This window comes from Mixophyes fleayi, chromosome 1, assembly GCF_038048845.1.
Source record: "Mixophyes fleayi isolate aMixFle1 chromosome 1, aMixFle1.hap1, whole genome shotgun sequence".
NCBI lineage: Eukaryota > Metazoa > Chordata > Amphibia > Anura > Limnodynastidae > Mixophyes > Mixophyes fleayi.
The window spans coordinates 218204684-218225739 of record NC_134402.1 but is presented as its reverse complement, the minus strand read 5'-3'; the positions used below and the strand labels follow the sequence as shown (position 1 = coordinate 218225739).

Below are 21056 nucleotides of genomic sequence, written 5' to 3'. Positions count from 1 at the left end.
CAAATATTATGTTTAGGATCATTTTGAATCAATAAATTAATAACATCAGTGGCAAGGAAGATCACTTCCTTCCATGATGTTTAAAGTAAGGGACAGGTCCACCAGGCATGAAAGAATGATCCCAATTAACCATACTTCTCCAACAGTCATCCAATGCATCCAGGAAGGTGCCACAGAGCCTGGTTGGAACATAGTACCATTGATAGAGCAATTTGTAAGCATTTCCCTTAATGCAAAACTTACTATAAGATTTTGCGACCCCCCTCATATACATTAGTCCACTCCTCTGGGTCCAAGGACCTGCCATTTGAGATAGAATGAAGGACATTTTGAAGCATCTAGATAACGTCTTGACCCCTGAGTTAGGGTCAGCCAAAGAAGGGTACATAATGGGGAACCACCTGTTGCTGCTTTTTCTATGTCCAACCAAACTCTGGTGGAAGAATACCACTGTTACGCATTGTGCCACATAAATATAAATATTTGAAGACCAGAGTTTGAATCGTAACCACCACCTGTGCATATAGCCAGGTTGCTTAAGTGCTTTGGTGACATCTGGAAGGTCCCTTCTTTTCTGAATTGTGAGTGTGGACAGGTCAGCGAAAACTTGGATTCCAATGCCCCATTTGGCCAAGGACCAAAAGTTGGTAGTGTGTGACCTGACACTGCTAACATTTTTTCTTTCTTTATATACATTTACCTGTAATGTGATGCCTATATTCCTACGCACATCACATGTTCGCTCTAAAAGCTGAAAGTGTCCAAACAATTTACTACTAAGCACCAAACACACAAACCTCCACACTATAGACATTTTCTAAAACTATACATTTACCCCATTGAGCGTGTTTGTAGGCTATGGTGTATCTGTGGCAAAGGAGAAAATAACCACACCTAGATTTCATATATTCATTTAAAATAAAACCTGTTCCACAACAGTTTTGAAAGCACTACACATGGATTTATGGGTATTAAAATATTAATCAGTGCACTGTAGTAATGGTACAAAATGGCATGACAACTGATTGCTGACACATTTGCAGCATAGGCTAGATTTATTACATATATTAATTCAAACGTGCTGACAAAAACAAAGCAAACAAGGTAATGGTCTGTGTGTGTAAAAGTTCCTTGGATTAAGAGATGACAATCTGGCCAGACTGAAGAGACATAAGCAGGCTTGGAGCTCTGGAGAAATTCAACAACATTTAGTGAGACACGAATTGCACAAATCCAAAATCCACACCAACACACCCTGTTGAACGAAAGGCAACAAAATTAATATGGCAATATTAGCTCAGACAACTTGCATTTTGATATCAAGAGATTGAGCAATGTATTGGCATGTGTAAAAAAGCCGGTATTATAGTGTATAATAATGGCTTGTGTGTTTGGACTATACCTAGGATTCTGAATGCACTATTTGACTTCATTTGAAACACCAAACCCATATGTTACATAGCTAGCATCTGCCCATATGTTTTGTTTGTGCAACCACACATTGCAGGCTTAGTAACGACGACATTGTATGGAGCACACTCACTGGCCAATCACATTTTAGTGCAGATAGCACTATACTACTTACATTTGACAACACCCTTCACCATGGCAACATCCACCAACTCCAAAAGGAAGTGCAATGGCAGAAAAGCCAGCACTGCAGGCCAAGTATAATCTAAAGGCTGTAGATAAAAGAAAAACAAATAAAGTGTCAATAATGTGCACTTCTCAACACTATATGTGCTGATCAATAAACTGTGGAAAAACCAAACAATTATGTTGCCACATTAGGCTGTAGATTTAAACTACCCCATTAACGTGCATTTAGCTAAAGACATTAAGGCTAAACTTAGAGGCATGAAGCTATACTTTCTACACACATTGTAAAGGTAAAATACAGGTAGCCATGGTTTTTCCACTATTATTACACATATAAACCATTTCACTAACACACCAGACCATGTCTATTCATATTCACATTTTGAATTACCATGCCTTAGATAATCAACCCTTGACTAAGCTTGCACATGATTTGACCACTGATCTTTTAAATGTGAAGATATTTATGTTTTGTTCCAAAAATAATCAAAAAATACATTGACCCATTACATTGTAACATGCTTTGTCCACTAGAACATTTACTTATTTTTTATCCTTTGCTCTCCTTAATGACTCAAGCACAGAGTGTTAATGTGTCTTTAAGGTAGGGTCTGAAAAACCACACTTCAAATAAAAGGTATTAGAAAAAGAAAAAAAAATTTTTTTTTTATAACAGCATGGACATTCTTAATGCAAAGTGTTTTAACAAGGGGTATGTAATAAAATAATATCTGGTTTCTACTTACCACACACACAGACAAATGTGGACTGTCAATAAGCAATCACTAGACACCCAAAAAACACAATCCAGGACCAAGATCTGTGGAGGGGAGGGTAAACAGGTACAAAATAAATCAATATAGATGGATAATCTTTATGTGTGTCACTACAGTCGAGAGGTATCTATGCAGAGACACATCCCAGGTCTACACAGTTGCCTCAATATTCAAACTCTGCAGCTAATTAAAGACTTTTCCACTTACCTTCAACATAAAATTCTTTACCATTAGGACCTTTCAGCATAATTTTCTCTCTGTATCTCACCAATATCTTTTCCAAAAAATAAACATGAGTGTTGAGCAAGGTACAGCAATAAACTGCAGAGATTATGAAACATTTCACCATTAAGGGCTACTTACCCAGAATTGTGAATCTCCCAACAACACAGAAGGCCAAGCAAGGTCTTTTTAAGTAACACTGTAATTAGTGAATTAAATGCAGGTGAGTAGGCCGGAGAGTATGCCGGACACGTCATTAGGAGCACGCAGGTGCGTTCTAATTAGCCAAGTGTGGTTTTGTGTAAAAGTGACCTGACATGTGAGCAACGTTTATTTTCTGTAGGGTAAGTACAGATTATAACGATTATTACAGATGTCATTAATGAGCTAAGCTGTTAGTGTTGTGGCAATAGTATGGGTAAAATAGTTTTAAGTACAATTATATGACGTATGATTCATTTGCATGTGCTACATTTAGATGTGCCACGATAGTGTAGTGGTTATGTATTTCACCCACCAATACTAAGTGCAGAAGTTCAAGGCCCCAGGTCAACCCTAAGCACCAAGTGAGTTAATAAAACACATTATTAAGCATACTCCTAAAATTAAAAAAATATATGCAACTGCTTGTATTTAGCATAGGATTCGCAAACACGCTTAATTCACGTTTGTTTGGTGACTTTTTTGCAGCTCCTGCTGCTTTAGTAAAACAGTGTTTTTATTCATGTGTGTGTTTATCTAGGGTTAATATTTTAATACCACGTTATCCATCATGCTGTTCATATTAATTGCAACATGGGCAATTTATCAGGTCTAAGACAGTCATTCAGCTGTGCTAACTAGTTAATGTGCAGTTTGGTGTTGGTGTTTCAATGTGAAGTATACCTTAGTGAATAAAAAAATGAGCTTACAACAACAAGGTAATGAGTTTGAACCCTGAATGATGTGTATATGTGGCTAACCTTGGTATATTTACAAGTTTGAGGGTATTTATTCCACTCTGTGACTTAGTATATGTTTTGGTGTGTAAGGTGGCTATATGTAATGTTCAACAGTGTTATCAGCTACAACACAGCAAAGCAAATGTTGGCAAAGACTTTGGATTTCAAAGACATAGGAATTCTGTACTGGCAACAGTGGAAAAAGCTAAGTGCTCCACCAAATCAAATTGTAGAAATGGGAGCAATAAATGTTCTATTTGAGATTTGTATTTATCAACATGGATATATTTCGATATGCATAAATTGTGACTCTGCATGCACCAAATCTTTCTGGGTATAATATTTCCAAGTATTGCCATCTTTCCCCATGTTTTAAGGGAAACAACTTATGCTAGAAGTTGCTGGTCATCTTTAATTTGTATTCTATTCCCTTGATATCACCACTTGTACAGTGGTGTAGCAGTTAGGCAATCCACCTTGCAAGCTTGCTACGTGGGTTTGAGTCCTCACCAATTCTCTCGGCTCTTAGGGATCATTAATATCCTTACACTATTTGTGTTGCTGTTAAAAGTGTCCCTGTGGTAATAGTACACTTGTTTTAAATTTGCATAAATCATGTGTGTAAAACCCTAAAATATCGTTTCAAGTTATTATATGTCTATTAATATTATTTGTTATTGCAAACGCACCATCACCAACTGTCAAATCAGGCATGTAACATATTGAGACTAATGATATTGGTAATTGTTCAGAATGGTTGGAGATTTATCATAAATATTTATGACAAAGTCTATTGTTTGGGAGACATTTTACATAAAATGAAATAATTACCCATGCTGTGTGCACAACAATTCCGGCAGTGGAATGAATGTGGAATGCACTGAGGCAACCATTCCGGCAGTGGAATGAATGTGGAATGCACTGAGGCAACCATTCCGGCAGTGGAATGAATGTGGAATGCACTGAGGCAACCATTCCGGCAGCCGGAATGAATGTGGAATGCACTGAGGCAACCATTCCGGCAGCCGGAATGAATGTGGAATGCACTGAGGCAACCATTCCGGCAGTGGAATGAATGTGAAATGCACTGAGGCAACCATTCCGGCAGTGGAATGAATGTGGAATGCACTGAGGCAACCATTCCGGCAGCTGGAATGAATGTGGAATGCACTGAGGCAACCATTCCAGCAGCCGGAATGCACTGTGACCTGGATTCTCCCCATAATGCTGAGAAGATATGTGGCTAGCAGTGTACAGGCCTATAAAAGGCAGTCCTCTTTACTGAAGAGGCAGTAAGCAGCAGAGGGCGCTATTTCCAGCTAACTAATTCCGGCATTCCGGCAGTTCCGGATTGAGGCCAAAGGGCCAAAATAACATCAAACATGTTGCACTTGCGAATTGCATTGATTAGAAAGGGGTATGTAAAGCAAAAAAAACTTAATTTACACAAACATACTAATGGAACATTTGTAAGATATCTAAAAGCTCAATAAAAAATTTTTTTTACAAAAAAAAAATAAAATGGCACAGGCAGTCTGTATTGATATGTATGTATGTTGTGCATATTTCGTTTTGCATTTTAAACGCAAAAGATGCTCCTAAAGGCGTTTAATAGTGGTTTTAGCTAGCTGTATTGGAGTTAAACATGACCCTGGCCTTCCTTAACTTTTGTGAAAGATTTGAGACAGGAGTGACGTCAGTTTCACTCATCTGGGCAGAGGGAACGCCTACTATTCTCAAGTGAAAAAGCATAACGCCTACTTTACTCAAGTACTATCTCATCTCCGCCCAGTCCGCGCCTACTCTCCGCCCATTCCCACCCATATGTTCTCAAGTGGTCAGCAGTCATCGCAAATCTATTTGCGTTGCAGTTTGAGATTGAGTCACCTTTTGAGAGCTGTATCTGCCGTGCTTGAGTAGCGTATGTAGTGTTTTGCGCTGCTTAAGTGTTGTTTCGCGCATGCGCAGAGCCATTTAGCAGATGTGTATGCGTTTGCGAACTTTGATGAATCGGGCCCCAGATCCTAAAACAAAGACCTATTTCTCTCTCTTATTTTTATAAACCATTAAATACCTGAAGTCAAGGTAGAACCTCTGTCACATGACAAATTGGTATATGACTTCTTGGAATATTAATAAATTGCATTAATTACATTTTGGAAAACAAATGGTGCATTAACATAACCCAAAGGGCATGACAAGGTACTCATAATGCCCATTCCTGATGTTGAAAGCTGTTTTCCACTCATCTCTTTCCTTAACACATATAAGTTTATAGATGCTTCTTAAATCCAATTCACTAAAGATGTAAGCATATTTAATTTGCTCTATTAACTCAGAAATGACAGTAAGAGTACAACGTTTTTTGACTATGATAGCACTCAAACCCCTGTAGTCAATGCAAGGTTGCAGACTCCCATCCTTCTTTTTGACAAAGGAAAATCAGCTCCTGCCGAAGAAGTGAACTTGCAGATGAAACCTCACTTCAAGTTTTCTTAAATATATTTAGACATGGCTTTATCTCTGGTAAATACAATGGCAGACTGTAACTAGGCAGGTGCGGGCGGTGCCGTTGCCCAGGGCGCAAGCCCAAGGGGGGAGCTGCGGCCGCCCGCTACCTGCCTATGTGACAAATGACAGACCTCAGATTCAGACTGCCAGCCGCCTGGTGCATCCAAGATGGCGGCCGGCACCTGGCTTCTCCCACATGCGAACTCTGCCCTCTCACCCTGCAGCGTCTGATGTCATGACGCTGCTAGGGAGCAGAGCAGCATAGAAGAGCCAGGTGCACACAACGATGGCTGGATATTTAGAAGAAGATAGAAGGTAGAGGAGGGTTGCTGCTATGTGTGAGGGGGGAGGAGAGGGTGCTGACATGTGTGAGGGGGGAGGAGGGGGTGGTTGGTGTATGTTATATGCTGAATTTATGTGTAAGGGGAGGAGGGGGATGTATGTTACATGCTGTTATGATAGAGGAGGGGGGAGGGTTGGGTATATGTTACATGCTGCTATGATAGGGGGGAAATGTATGTTATATGCTGATATTATGTGTGAAGGGGGAGGGGGGTACATGCTGCTATAATAGAGGAGGGGGGTGTATGTTCTATGCTGATGTTATGTGTGAGGGGGGAGGCGGTGGTGCATGCTACATGCTGCTATGTTAGAGAAGGAGGGGGTGTATGTTGCATGGTGCTATGTGTGAGAGGGGGTAGGAGGGGGGTGGTGTATGTTATATGCTGATATTATGTGTCAGCAGAGGAAGGGGGTGTTAATATAATGTGTGATATGAGGGTAGGGAGGGGGAGTGTCTTAGTACGTGGGTGGGAGGTAGGCTATTAATTTAATGGTTTAGGTGGGGGGGTAATTATTTAATGGGTGTTATTTTATTTGTGGGGTGATGGTGGCGCAATTTAATTTATTGATGGGGCTTTTCAATTTAATAGTGGTCTCTATTCATTTTAGGTGAGGTGACAGGATTTATTACTGGGGTGATTTGGGGCTATTAATTAACTGTGGGGCTGAGTTTGGGGAAGAGGGCTATTTATTAAATGTGAGTATGAATTATTTAATGCTAGGTATGGTTGTGGGAAATGTTTATATTTATTAAACTTAATTTGTTACATTTTTTTGCTGGGGCTGCTTGGAGGGAGGGAAATAGGTTTATTTATTAAATAGGAAAACTATTATTTTAATGTTGGAGCTGGAAGGAGGCCAAATTATTAAACGTGGGTGCTATTGATTTAATGCTAGAGCTGGTTAGAGTTTTTTAAATTTCATGTACCCTTTTTTTTTTCAAAATAGGGCCCCCAACATTCCAGGATCCAGGTATTTCCTATGCACTGAGGTCATGCTGTGCTGTCTCTGGACATCTTATGGTAAGTCATTTTTCAGAAACTACAGGTACACACACTGGGCACGGACACACAGGTACAGACACTGGGCTCAAACAAAATGGGCACACACATACTGGTATAGACACTGGGCACACATAAAATGGGCACACATGCACTGGGACACTGACACTGGAGACACACATACAGGGACAGACACTCTGGGCACACACATAGTCTTTTGATGAGACTGAAGGAGGTAATGAAAGGGTTTAATGAAGATGAATGAAATTAATTTATGATGTGGGGATAAATAATCAAACTGAATAAGGGAGTTAATGATTATAAAAGGGTTAATGATGAAAGGGGTTTTATGATGAGGCTGAAGTTAACGATTTTGAAGAGGGGTTAATTCATTATGAGGGGAGTGGTGTGGTGAGGCAGTCATTAAAATGCTATTTTGTATTATATGGGGTCACTAAGATGGTATCTGTATTGTATGGCGGTCATAGGAATGCTGTTTGTATTGTATGGCGGTCATAGGAATGCTCTTTGTAATGTATGGCGGTCACTAGGATACTCTCTGTATTGTAGGGTGGTCACTAGGATGCTCTCTGTATTGTATGGCAGTCACTAGCATGCTCTCTGTATTGTGTGTATGTATATATGTATGTGTATATATATATATGTGTGTGTGTGTGTGTGTGTTGGTTATGGAAGAGCAAAAGCGTGATGGAGGGCACAGTGTGATGAAGATGGCACCATTACAATTATGTTTCAATTTCCTTCAGTGAGTTTTATTTCAATATCCAATTATTTTTTTTATACAGCTAGCATGTGATAGCTGCATTGAAAGTACTGTGTTTCTATGGAGACCCATTACATAAAGATCCTTACAAAGCCAGAACGTGAAGAATGGGGAGGAAGGGGGTTTCAGTGTGGTCTAGCATTTGTAAAGCATTAGCCACACCCCTACAGTAGGTTGGCCACGCACACTCGACAATTGTCACTCCCACTTAGGTGAGGGGTGCCGGTGCCCTGTCTCGCCCAGGGCACTAAAATGTCTAGTTACGGCACTGTACAATGGGTACAACAACAACAAGGAGGGGTTAGTCCAGCTAAAAGATCTAGCACGCAGTTCCACACCCGAAAAAACATCAGAAAGTGCTGCACTCTGAGGGGTATTTGCAATTTCACACATTTGAAATTATTTGAAATTTCACATATGAAGACAAGAAGGTGGATGAACCTTTTGAAGGCACTAAGAGTGGCAACAGGGCCCCTAAGCAAGAATTTGCGCTGAGAGCCAATCAAGGACTGTAGAATGCAGCTGAAGTCAAATAAGTCCAAAACTATTGGCTTGATGGCTACAGGAATGACGTAAAGTGAGATACTGCCCATATGATTATACTTAAAATGTAAGCTCTCTAATGAGCAGGGTCCTTCATACCCTTTGTTTTCATGTCTGCCTTTGTGTTGTCTGACTTGTATGTCCCTGTTTTATGTATGTACTGTTTTCCCTACTGTACGGCACTGCGGAGTATTGTGGCGCCTTACAAATCTACCATAATAATAATAATAATAATAATAATATGATGGCTTGCTGTACACAACTGAATAGTGGCCTGTACACTTCCATTATTAACAGTTAAGGAGATGGGTGTCTCCAGGATGTTAGTAGGAAGCACCAGTTTTGATACAAAGGATGCTGAAATTAAATTGCCAACTGCACCAAGAAGATGTGCATAGTGCTAGACCTTGCAGAATGGAACAGGGTGACTGGAATAGTCAAACTGGCCCTTGAATGACAAAAGTGAGAGTGGGTAGATGTACCTAATATGGCCTCTCTTGTACCAGTCAGGTTTTGGAGTTTCCTTAATTTTAACTCTTTCTTCAGGAGAAAAGCAGGAACACTGCAATTGCATAAGTTTACTCAACTGGAACCACTGCGGTCTGGAAGTGAGGTGCCAGCTTGACTGTAGGGAAACGGCCAAAAGCCTCCAAAAAGGAGATACAATTATGCAATAGTGGCTCATAACATTCCCAAAGAGAAGAGGCCCAGGCAAGGGCTTATACAAAAAGTAGGGATTTGATGTAAGCCACCTTCACAGATTCATGGGCAGAATTTTGAACTGGATCACACAGTGATTAACGAAGGCTCTACAGGCCTCCCTATTTTACTTCAACAGAGCAGAAACATGAGCTGAGCATGTGCCCCCACAGCTGTAGATGCTTGTACCGGGGCAACTGGAGGGGCTTGGCTGCCGAAGGTCATTGAGGTGTAACCAAATAAGCCATCACCTGGGTCTGATGGCCTCTAGCTTTTCCACCCTGCCAACTAGATGCTGCATGAGGTCATGAGGGAACAGATTACTGGCAGAATCTATGACCAGAATATACTGACACCCTCCCCCCCCCTTTTTTTTTTTTCTTCCTTTCCCTTCACTACCTTCCCTCCCTCCTTTGCCACCACAATTCTGTTAGCATAATGTTATTGTTTATTCATTAATGTTTTTATATTACAAACAAAATATGGACCTTATATGTAGCCTTTCTAATTTTCTATACTTTTGTATTTATTACATGTGTCCTTTCCAAATAGTTTTTAAAAAAAAACAATATATTGACCCAACTTCCAACAGGTTTAGTGGATTCTTGTACACCAACCTGAATTGACGCTAACAAAGACAGAGGAGCAGAGTCTATGGAACTCCCAGTTTTCACTATGGATCCCCGCAAGGAGGTATGGCCTTTGATGCTGGTGGATTTGCAGGTCACAGCTGTCATACGACAATCTTCATGTCCAGTTAGCCTACTAGCTGCCAGATTATTTGGCTTCTGCAAATCATGTGTTTCCCTTGTGAATCCTTTATCTGTTCCTAATCAGCAGATCCTGGTATCCAGCGCTATATGCTTTTCAGCTAATCCTGGTATTCTGTATCTGTTCCTATTCAGCATATGCTGGTATCCAGCACTACGTGGTTCTTAGCTAATACTGGTATCCTGTATCTGTTCCTAATCAGCAGATCCTGGTATCCAGCACTATATGCTTTTCAGATACTCCTGAAATCCTTTATCCACTACCCTTCAAATTATCCTTGTATCCTGGTCTACCTATTCTGGTCCCCCCCTTGTCACTTAACATCTTATTCTTTTGTCAGTCTTGCCTGGTACCCACCCAGAGAACAGCGTCCTGCGTGGTGAAGCAGCCAAGACCAAGCCTCCTTGCAGCGGTCCATAGTGAAAACCTTCGCCACGTTAGACTCTGCACCTCTGTGGTGGGTGGAGCTAAACCAGGCAGATTGAGGCCTAAAGGTCTTATATTACTAGACATATTACTTTTGAAGTGCATATTTCTGGAAAGAACTGTTGGCATATTATTGATGAGTATATTGCTGGGATATTGGCAGTTTATGGACAAATTAATTGTGCTGAACTTGCATCATATATGCATAGTACTGGAGATATTACCACTGCTGGAAATATTATCGGGCACATTGCTGCTTTACATCTACTCTGTGTGTTGAACTGTAACACCACTAAAGCCAACAATGCTGGTGGAAAATATGCACTTATAAACTTAAATAATTATTTAAAGTTAAGGGTACCTTATTACAGGGCCCTCCTTCCTACCCCTTAGTGGAACTCTCTGACCTATATATGGTTGCAATGAACGTATTGCTTACAGGGTGTCATTTGTTACTTTTCAACCTGATCTCCTCTGCTTTTATATGGCAGACCCAGATATAATTGAACTTTAATATTTAATCACCATACACATTCAAATATTAAACAAAAACAAGCACATTGCTGCGCAAAACGTGTCCTCTCTATATTTGTAGCTTCCTTGCTATTAGTTAATACTAGGTGTCATCTATAGAACACTTCTTGTGGCAATTAGATTATATTAACAAAGCATTTCCTGAGCTTCCAAGAACCAGGTTTAGTGGCAGTCAGTGGGAGGGGCGGCTGGTAGTAAATAGAACAAGTGGGCGGGGCCGGCAGGGACATCCTATGTGAAGGCAGCATGAGGAAGCCAATGCGACACAGGATAACAAGTGCAACCAGGAAGTGGAAGAGGATTGCCGGCGGCTGCTGCATGTTAGGGGAAAGGGATTGAAAATGAGCAAGGATTTACCCGGCTCCCATGGGAACCAGCCATACTCGGTAAACGGATGTTTGTTTTGGGTGTGTTGTATGTGCTGTCACTACGGGTCCTAATGATCTCATCTTTAGATGAACATCATTATGGTTTCAAAGAACACGATCTTATATACCTGTGAAGAAAAGGGCATGAAGTGTCCATATACTTCTAAAAATAATTGTATTCTGCATTTCAAGCAAAATCATGTAAATGTTTACGCCATTAACACATTTTCTGTTTGGCAGTAGTGTTAAATAACACATTTTCACCAGGAAAACCTGGATAAATGTGCAGTTCTTTGCAAAAAGAATGCAAACATAATATATATATATATATATATATATATATATATATATATATATATTTCATTGCATTTTTTTGGTATGGAGGAATCATGTAGTTATGCTACATCTTTTATGACACTATAAATAATCCCCACATGTAAACTGTATTCATTATGGAATGTAAATAATAACAAATATGTTGACATTCATAAAAGCATTATGTTTCACCAGCATACCAGTCATATGCTATAAACAGTCCATAACCAACATCAGCATTCTGAACAGTTGTGGTGGTATCCTCATGCTACTGATATAAAGTACAGTTATTTAATTATCTGCATTACTTAGAATAATTTCCCCGGAAGGGCATAATTACATTTGTATGTGATATGCTAAGTGACTAGTACAGAGTTGAAAACAACAGGAGCCAGATAACCATTGCACCTAACAAAACAATTGCCAGTGCCTAACTTTTGGGGGCCTTTTTATTGAGGTCACATATTCTTATTTGGCTCCTTAACAAATCCTGCTGGCTTCTATATTTTAATGATTGGCTCCTAAATTATACATTCATTTGCCCATCTGTGAGCTTGTAATAGCAAATTGTATTGCTAGTTATAGTAAAGAATATTGCATGCAGCAAATAATAATAAAATGCAACACTATCCGTTATATTTGCTTTATTTTTTTTAAGTTAATGTTTAATCCTCAAATGAGTGTTTTTAAAAGAATAAAACTACATTTTAACCAAGTTCATTGAACATATGATTAAGATTATTGTGCACTTGGTTCTATCTACATACACCTGCTCTATCCCCAAAACTCCCTGGAATTTTTAAAATATGTTGCCAACCAAGATGCAAACTTTCAAGACTGTGTGAGGAGTTTGGCAGCCTATATTAGTGGTCAAAGTGTGCCAGTATGCAACAGTATGTTATCCCAGCACTTCTCAGTCTGATTTACTACTTGGTAATCAATTGTCACATATTTTTGAGGCGACTATTATTTCACCAGTGATTGCGTGAGGTAGTTTATGATGAAAACCAGATTTGATGTGCTGAAAAAGTGAGTTGATCAGCTGCTGCTTAACAGGGAGAACCCCCCCCCCCTTTGACTTGAGGCTCAGGCCTGGAAGAATGGCTTGCTGTCTTTACAGATGATGAGGCCAGAGCAGACTTTGATTGTTTCCCTGGCCTGTCAGCAGTGCATATTTCATCATCATCATCATCATCAACATTTATTTATATAGCGCCAGCAAATTCCGTAGCGCTTTATTTCTTTACAATCCTTTCCTTGAACTATTTACATAGACTTCAGTGCATTTGGGGATTCAGAAAAGTAACTGCTGCTTCTATAACTTATTCAGTAATGGAGATAACTTCTATTTTACAGTGTAAATTATGTCAGAGGTTTATTTAGGAACTTTCAATGAGCAGAAAGAACAAACCAGGAGTTCTTCATTAGTCAACACCTTTTTCATCTTGTCTCAGGAAATAGGCAGATACTTAAGAGACAAATTTCTCCATAGGATTTTAGTTTCAACCTCTGTTCTGTGTGAGTGTTTGTCTATATGCCCTAATTTTATATGCTTTGTAACGCAATTTAGTAGTAACACAATTTAGTAGTAATAATTTTATTTTATTAAACCGTCTTTAATAGCATCTAATATTAGGACTAAAATTAATTCAAACTTGTCAAATTTCCTAAAATTTCAGAGGTAATGCGGCCCCCAGCCATTCACTTACATTTACCATACAGACACTTCTAAATTTCCACATTATTTATCTAATATAAGCATTTTCCCTAGTTTTGATCTTTTGATATTTATCTTCAAATGAAATATTTACTATAACTGATGTGCAGCGTTCTGAAGGAGGGCATTACAAAGATAGAGCACAGAGTTTTGGACCCTTAAAATCTCATAGAAGCCTGTAGAAAGTTGGAGGAATTAAAATGCATTGAGACTAAAGTTGAAGGAAGTAAGGAAGGTAGCATAAAGAAGACTGTTTTGCAGTTTCTATAATACTGTGATTTTGTTTTCATTTTCAAGTATACAAATGAGATTGATTATATTTTTCAATTTCTGTACTAATTTTGTGTTCTAAAGAAATGTAGGCCATACACAGTCTTTAATTGTTTCTCTTGCTCTTGCAGACAAACGACCAAGTAATGGAACCAAGCGCTTCGGGAGAATTTTGTAGCAGGATTCTAAATATGGTGAACTCAGAGGATGTTAATGCTATTATTTTGGCTCAGAGGCACATGTGAGTGCATAATAATTTATATATGATATACAGTACATTGGTTACCAGTTTAGTTCTTTATTCCTTGACCATTGAGGCAACTGTGTATATATTGTATAAGTAGATTAAACTTTCTGGAGCAGACATCCATTTCAAGGAGCATAACCTGGTCTGTTAGGGATACTGGAAGACTAAAACTGATTGATAATTATTGATATTGAACATTATTTTTTCTGATGTGTCAAGAATGTTGCGCGCACACTGCAAAAGTAATGATCTGTATCATGTGGTGAGTTGCACTTTAATTTTATCTCGGTGAAAACTTATCTGATAACAGGTTACTGATAATTTGAAACAGACATTGTAATGTGATGTTCTCTGTTATAATGTACTGTGGATACAAAGAGTTTTTACATTGTTGTCTGCAGCATCTGTACGTTTGTGGGTGATTTTTTCAGGGGGTACAAAAATGGATCTTCAGAGATCGTTCTAACGATTTGTGGAGGGGCCTGGACCTCATATATTAGAAATCCAGAGCATATAAAATTGATATGTTTACTTGTCTGTAATTCCTACAATGTTTTCATTCTGGCATCCAATCAAGTTTTTGTCGGGATGTAAAAATTATAATTAACCATCTAGCTGGTTGGTTATGGGCTTATAACAGATGTGTATGATTTCTATTAGAATTTGAAGGGTGCAGTAGAAAACAAGAAATAAACGGGTAAATGCAGCCACATGTAAGGGTAATATGCACAGGAGCTAGAATGTGCTCTGTCATAAGCTTGTCTTTGTGTTAACAGGATAGTTATACATACTTTGTTCATACTTGCCAACTCTCCCGGAATGTCCGGGAGACTCCTGAAATTCGAGTAGGTCTCTCGTGCTCCTGGGAGAGCAGGCACATATCCCACATATGGCATCTTGCTCCTCAAAATGACGCGATTCACAGGGAATCGCGTCATTTTGGCCCCGCCCCCGCAACAAAAACGTAATTTTGTCGTGGGGCGGAGCCAAAATGACGCAAATTACCCCGCCCGCCATCCAACCACGCCCCCCTCCCGAAATTAACTTACCAAACGTTGGTAAGTATGACTTTCTTCAAGCTATGAAACAGTCAGTTCTATTAAAATTGCATGTATTTTTACTGTTTAGACACAGGCAGAATATAATGCCCTATATTTGTAGGCCTATAAAAGTTGTTCAGTGCTGTATGACTTATCTACAGGGGCGGGCTGGGTAGGGGGGCATCGGAATCACGGCTGTTATGGCCGCCCGCTCCCCGGAAGTAATATCAATGTGACGCGGCCGCATCACGTGTCATGTGGTGCGGCGTGTGCCCCCCGGGCCCGCGCCTGCTTATCTACCATAGCTTTGATAGTTTAATCACATCAAGGAACTGAAAGATACCTTTCAATGGTTCTTTGTACTCGAATATAAATATAATTTTTCTATTCATACAATAAACTAGCACTGTATTGTGAAGTGCAGAGTGGCTTTCTTCCTGCATGTGGTAGCAATGGTGCCCCTAATGGTTCTGGCTCTTTGTGGCACCCACATAGTCAAACATCTCAAAGGCTGTGTTAAACTATAGTCTGTTTTCTAAATGCCATGTTAGATTTTCACATATGTTCTTACCCAGAAGTACTAGGAATTGTTATGTATCTGGCGATGCAGGAGATACAGCACTTGTTCTGTATGATGTAGTTATAGTGATATTTAAAAATGTATTGTTTTTTTAGATAGGCTCTCCATAGAGGGAGAACCCATTTTACAGATTAATTTTCATATCCTTTTCTAACATAGAGGATTTTATTTTTAGTTTGAAGAGGTACAAGGTCATTACCTATTAACATGGTCTGGTAATCAGTTTGTAAAAAAAAACAAAAAAAAAAAAACCCCTTCCCCTCCCCACCCAACTGGATACCTAACTATGCGTTGTTTTTGTTTACTTCAGGCTTGACCGATTTGAGAAAACAAATGAAATGCTCCTGAATTTTAACGGCCTGTCCAACACACGACTGCAACAGATGAATGACCGGTTTATACATCACACAAGGACATTGGTGGAAATGAAGAAGGACCTGGATATAATATTTAGGAGAATAAGGTGGGAGGTTAGGAACAATGTGGAATTGCCATTTTACTGTGAAACAAATACATTATTATTATAAAAATATTTTAAAAAGATAAACATGACTACTTGTGCTAACAAAGATGTAACTATAGCTCCAATGTAGCTATGACCATATGCTCCATTAATTAAAGAGTCATATGAAGCGATAGGAACGCTCTTTAAACAATTTTAATGCTGGAAGAGCAGTCACAATCTAATCTTTTGACTGCAGCTTTTGATTTGTCCACTTTGTTTTCTACACTGGCTTTGACCATGGCATGGAGTGTGTTTGTCAATAATTTTTCAGTAGGTGGCAATACAGCTTTATGTCGCCAATGTAGTCTTTTTCCAGGGCTATTTATAGTGGTGAACATGCCTCATATTCTGTGACATCTGCTACTAACTTTGCTAGTATTGACAGACTTCAATGATGTTTGGCTAAACTGGTGCAGTCGTGCAGCAAAAACCAGTAGCTGTCTGTTACTTGGCCAAAACCGCTATGTGCATGTAAGTGGGCCAATGGCAGTACAATATCGTGAACATGAGCAGTTGATAAATCACCACCGTTATCTTAAATGTCCTCCATTGTGTTCAGATTACAAGTGTTAAAAGATTTCTTGCTGTTTTTTGTTTTTTTTCTTGCTGCAGGATGTTAAAAGGGAAATTGGCAAAGCAATATCCAGAGTCTTTCAGCAGTAAGTTCCTTCAGATTATATGATCAAACTGCAAATAATTCTTCTGCTTATGCATAGTCATCTGTATGAGTCTATTCAGTGTTGCCAGTCATTCCCTGCAGAATCAGTGTGTGCCTCCTTAAAGGTACAGTTTAGTGACATATCACTTATTTAAACATTTTTCATGATAAATAAGTCACTGTGTGGCACTGCTGTAATTCTGTTTGTTGATGTCATTTAATTTTGCCTCTACACAATCCAGCCGCTACCCCACTACTATGAATGCATGCAAAATCAAAGTTGGGGTTAATATATGTTTATATGTTTTAAATGGCATTTCTAAAACGAAAACATGTACCTAAACCCTTATTGTGAATGAGACTCGTTACCTCTTTAATCTATTACAAAGCTGAAGGATCCCGCCAATTGGAAAGAAATAGGCTTCATGTGGTACATTGATTATAACTAAACTGAGCATCCGTCTTTCATATAACACTGCTTAGAAGTCCATGGTTTTCAAATGTATTGTTAGTACCTATGTAAACAATGCTAGCAAGTAGTCTATTACACAGTAGTTATAAGAAAATACTTTCAGCAGAGCCACTCTCTGTCAGTCTGTAAAGTCTAGAGATTTAAAATGAAGAATCTGCAGTCTGCTTCAAACTAGAAGCTTTCATTCTATGCTCTTGAGTGAATTTCTATATAAAGGTGTGTAGAAAGCGCCTTCCAGAGGCATTCCTTGCTCTGTGAAGGGGTGCACAATCATTTGCATTTCACAAAAGACTTTTGTTTTTGCACAATCTCTGAGCTGGCAGAGATCAGAGGTTTGATTCATTCAGAAATGTAAATGGCGATATGTGGCGTATTTTGTGTAAAATAGGCCAGAACCAGACCATACACCAGTGAACACAGCAACATCCAATTCATCTTTAATCGCAAAGGTCCCTTGCTACAGATTATTATTTATGTAAATAAACCCTGATTATGAATGAGACACACTTCCTTTTTAATCCATTACAAAGATAAAGGATCTCATCAATTGAAAGGAACAGAAAGTCCATGGTTTTCAAAAGTATTGTTATTACTACTTTAAACAATGCTAGCAAGTAGTTATAAGAATAGAGCTTGCTATTTTATGGCCATATGCACATAGTCAATGTACAGTAAAGGAGTGCCAAGCTCGAGCGCACACAGCAGCGACCGATTCAAGCTTTGAGTATCTCAAAGGTACGTGTTCTTCTGTCGTATCACTTGCATCAGCTACAGGTCAGCTGTAAGTGCCTAATTATGATGATGGTTGTGTATGCATGCTAGAACATGTGTTTGCAATCAGGAGCAACTGTAAAAATGCATTTTATGTATAGCAGACATTCAAAAAATCCTAATAAATGTATTTTATGGGGGGAAATATGAGGAAAAAAAATAAACTTTTTTTTTTTTTTGTTATGTCATTAGTGATTATATCAGGTGACATAAAAAAATACTGTGTGTTCTGCTGGAACGTTATATTCCACACGTGTATTGGACGTATATCATGCAGTTTATTGTCTGTATTCAACAACAGATGTATCTTTAAAACTTCTAGTTGAATATGAATCTACGTATGCCTGAATTGTGTGTTTTTGTTTTTTTTGTTGTATTTTTTTTTAAAAAAACGAAAAAAAAACAAAAAAACCCCCCAGCAATTTACATTGTTGTGTTCCTTAATGAATCAGGCCCCTGTTCTGGTCCTATAAGTTTAATGAGACAAATTGCTTTCTCCACACACAGTAATAATAATTTTATATAATGGGCAGCCCCCCAAACCATCCACCAGTCCCGGTGCTTTTCAGTCTGCGCTGGTTTGCACTATAACAGAGAGGCCATGAGTTTGACGTTTCCCAGCTATATTGGCTAGTTAATGAAGGACTTTTATTTAAAATTTATTAGTGGTGGTAAATGAGTGTGGGTAGTATTTATTCAGATAATGTGTGTTTGTTTGTTATTACTGCTTTGGTATACTTTTATCCTAGTGGCCTGTGTAAATTACACTGTGACCACTGGGTATGATATACACTGTGACCACTGGGTATGATATACACTGTGACCACTGGGTATGATATACACTGTGACCACTGGGTATGATATGAATGAGTTCTCTGTACAGCGCTGCGGAATCGGTGGCGCTATATAAATAAATCATGATGATGATGTGGTCAAGGTGCCACTCCAGGGATCCTGGTATTGTTAATAAACCCACCCCATGGGTTGGGAAGGGTCACAATGTTTTTTTGTTTTTATGGTGAGGCTGTTATCCTTTGGGAGGGGGCACACTGTTTTGTGTTTTGTTTTTTTTTTGTTTGGTGAGGGGGGGGGGGGTTGACACTTGCTGCATCTGTGAGTGACCTCTTGTATTTTGTATAAAATAAATTTTAAATATTTACAAATTAAAGTAACTGATCTATATTACAGAGCATGGGCATTTGAAAAGAAAACATAAACCACCTAACTGCTATTGGGGTGAGGAGGGGAAAAGGATAGCCATTGCTATAAAACATTGCACTTGGCTACACCAGCAACTGCTACAGGCTTAACAGTATTCCAAGTTTGTGTGGCACACGTTAATATCCCACTTTAGTAAACAAACTATATTGGTACAAAACAAACGGTTGTTTCAAAGAACGTACACTATGTACTGAGTCCAATTTCTTTTGAACCATGAAGTATTTTTCATTTCTTCCATTTCAGGTGTTCATGAATCTCCCATCCTGGAAGACGACGATGATTTCGATCCAAATCCTAAGAGTGCAGCCACCACCATTGCTACTTCAGAGCAGAGCACAGAGTCCTGCGATACAAGTCCTTCTATCATTTCCCCCACCATGAGTCAGGACTTTGAGGATTTATCTCAGGCCCCCTCTGAAACCCCATCTGCAAATGGACAGCTTCTGACAGATGACGAGGTGGCACATGAGGACTAGCAGACGAATGGGGTGGTATTGGGGAGGTTTTTTTTTTTTTAATTTCTAACCTGCTCAAACAATGCATTTAAAAAAACAAACAAACATTTTTTTCATGAATGGGGTTCCAGGAAATCATGAAACGAGCACACTGCTTTCAAATGTAATGTTGGTAGGAACTTTGAATACAAAGCCACCACATGTGGAGACAACATCCAAAGCTGAGTTTACTCTATAGTCTACTGGCTGGCACTTTGTAAGAAATCTGAACTGTTATCTTTGCTCCGTGTCTACACAAGTGGTTTGACACTACTGCAAAGTGAAGATGAAAGCTAGAAATACAACTTTGAAGTGGTACAAATATCTTCCTTGTATGTTTGTTTTAATATAAAAATCCCTCTTTCAATTTAGTTATTGTTTTGTTTTCTTAAAATTATTTTTGTCATGTTATTCCATGCACTTGGATGTTTTTTGTTTTCTCTCTGGACAACTACACTATCATAAACCCCTCTTTCTTTCCTAAAGCTAGACTTCCTTTGGTTTGCTGCAGATAACTCAGTGAGCACCTTACAACCTTGATCTTCCTTGCTGCAGATTACCTCTGGAGTTCTTTAAAAGGACACTATCATCTAATTTTGTAACTTTTTGTGCTCTTGTTTAAAAGATATATCCACATTTATGTGCTGGATACAATCTCTAGCAGAATGTATCTAGCAATTATCTTTCCTGCATCTTCAGTGGGCCTAACGGATTCCGTCCACATCTGTGTCTTCTGGCCAACGATGCCGTTAATAACAGAGTAGTATGAGAAACTTTTATCTCTAGTTGGATGAAAGCTGATGTGGTTGAGTTTGTCACACGCTAGTGGGGGCCAGTAGACGGAGAGCTGAATATCGGAAAATGGAGAGGTGTGCAGAAACAATCTGTTACAGAGAGTGTACTTGGAAAATGAATAGATACAGCATGGAGGTTATATGTGCAAAATAAACCCTTTGTGTCTGTTTTTAAGCATAGCTATTGCTTAATTTATGTGAATACAACTTTGTACAAAAGTTACTGTTTTAATGTTGGCAGATATGTTTATAAACTGTGCAACTGTCATCATTGTTGCTTTTCTCTGTCTCCTTGGCTTACTACCTTTCCATTTGCTGCAAACATTCTCACTAATTGACTGATGGTGTTATTTAAAACCTATATAGACAAATGATACCTAGCTGCTGTACAAAGCTCACAGAGGCTGTTTGGACCCAGTGATTACAAATCAATAAAACAGTGAGAAAAACATTAA

At 38.9% G+C, this 21056-nt stretch overlaps 1 protein-coding gene across 1 annotated transcript; it reads left to right on the top strand.

The window, feature by feature from the left end:
- The first annotated feature begins 11397 nt into the window (after positions 1 to 11397).
- Positions 11398 to 21056, top strand: KXD1 (KxDL motif containing 1). Its single transcript, XM_075205265.1, has 5 exons — positions 11398 to 11535; positions 13951 to 14060; positions 15997 to 16149; positions 16804 to 16850; positions 19557 to 21056. The coding sequence occupies exons 1-5, from the start codon at positions 11491 to 11493 to the stop codon at positions 19787 to 19789; spliced, it is 588 nt and encodes a 195-aa protein (XP_075061366.1). The 5' UTR covers positions 11398 to 11490; the 3' UTR covers positions 19790 to 21056.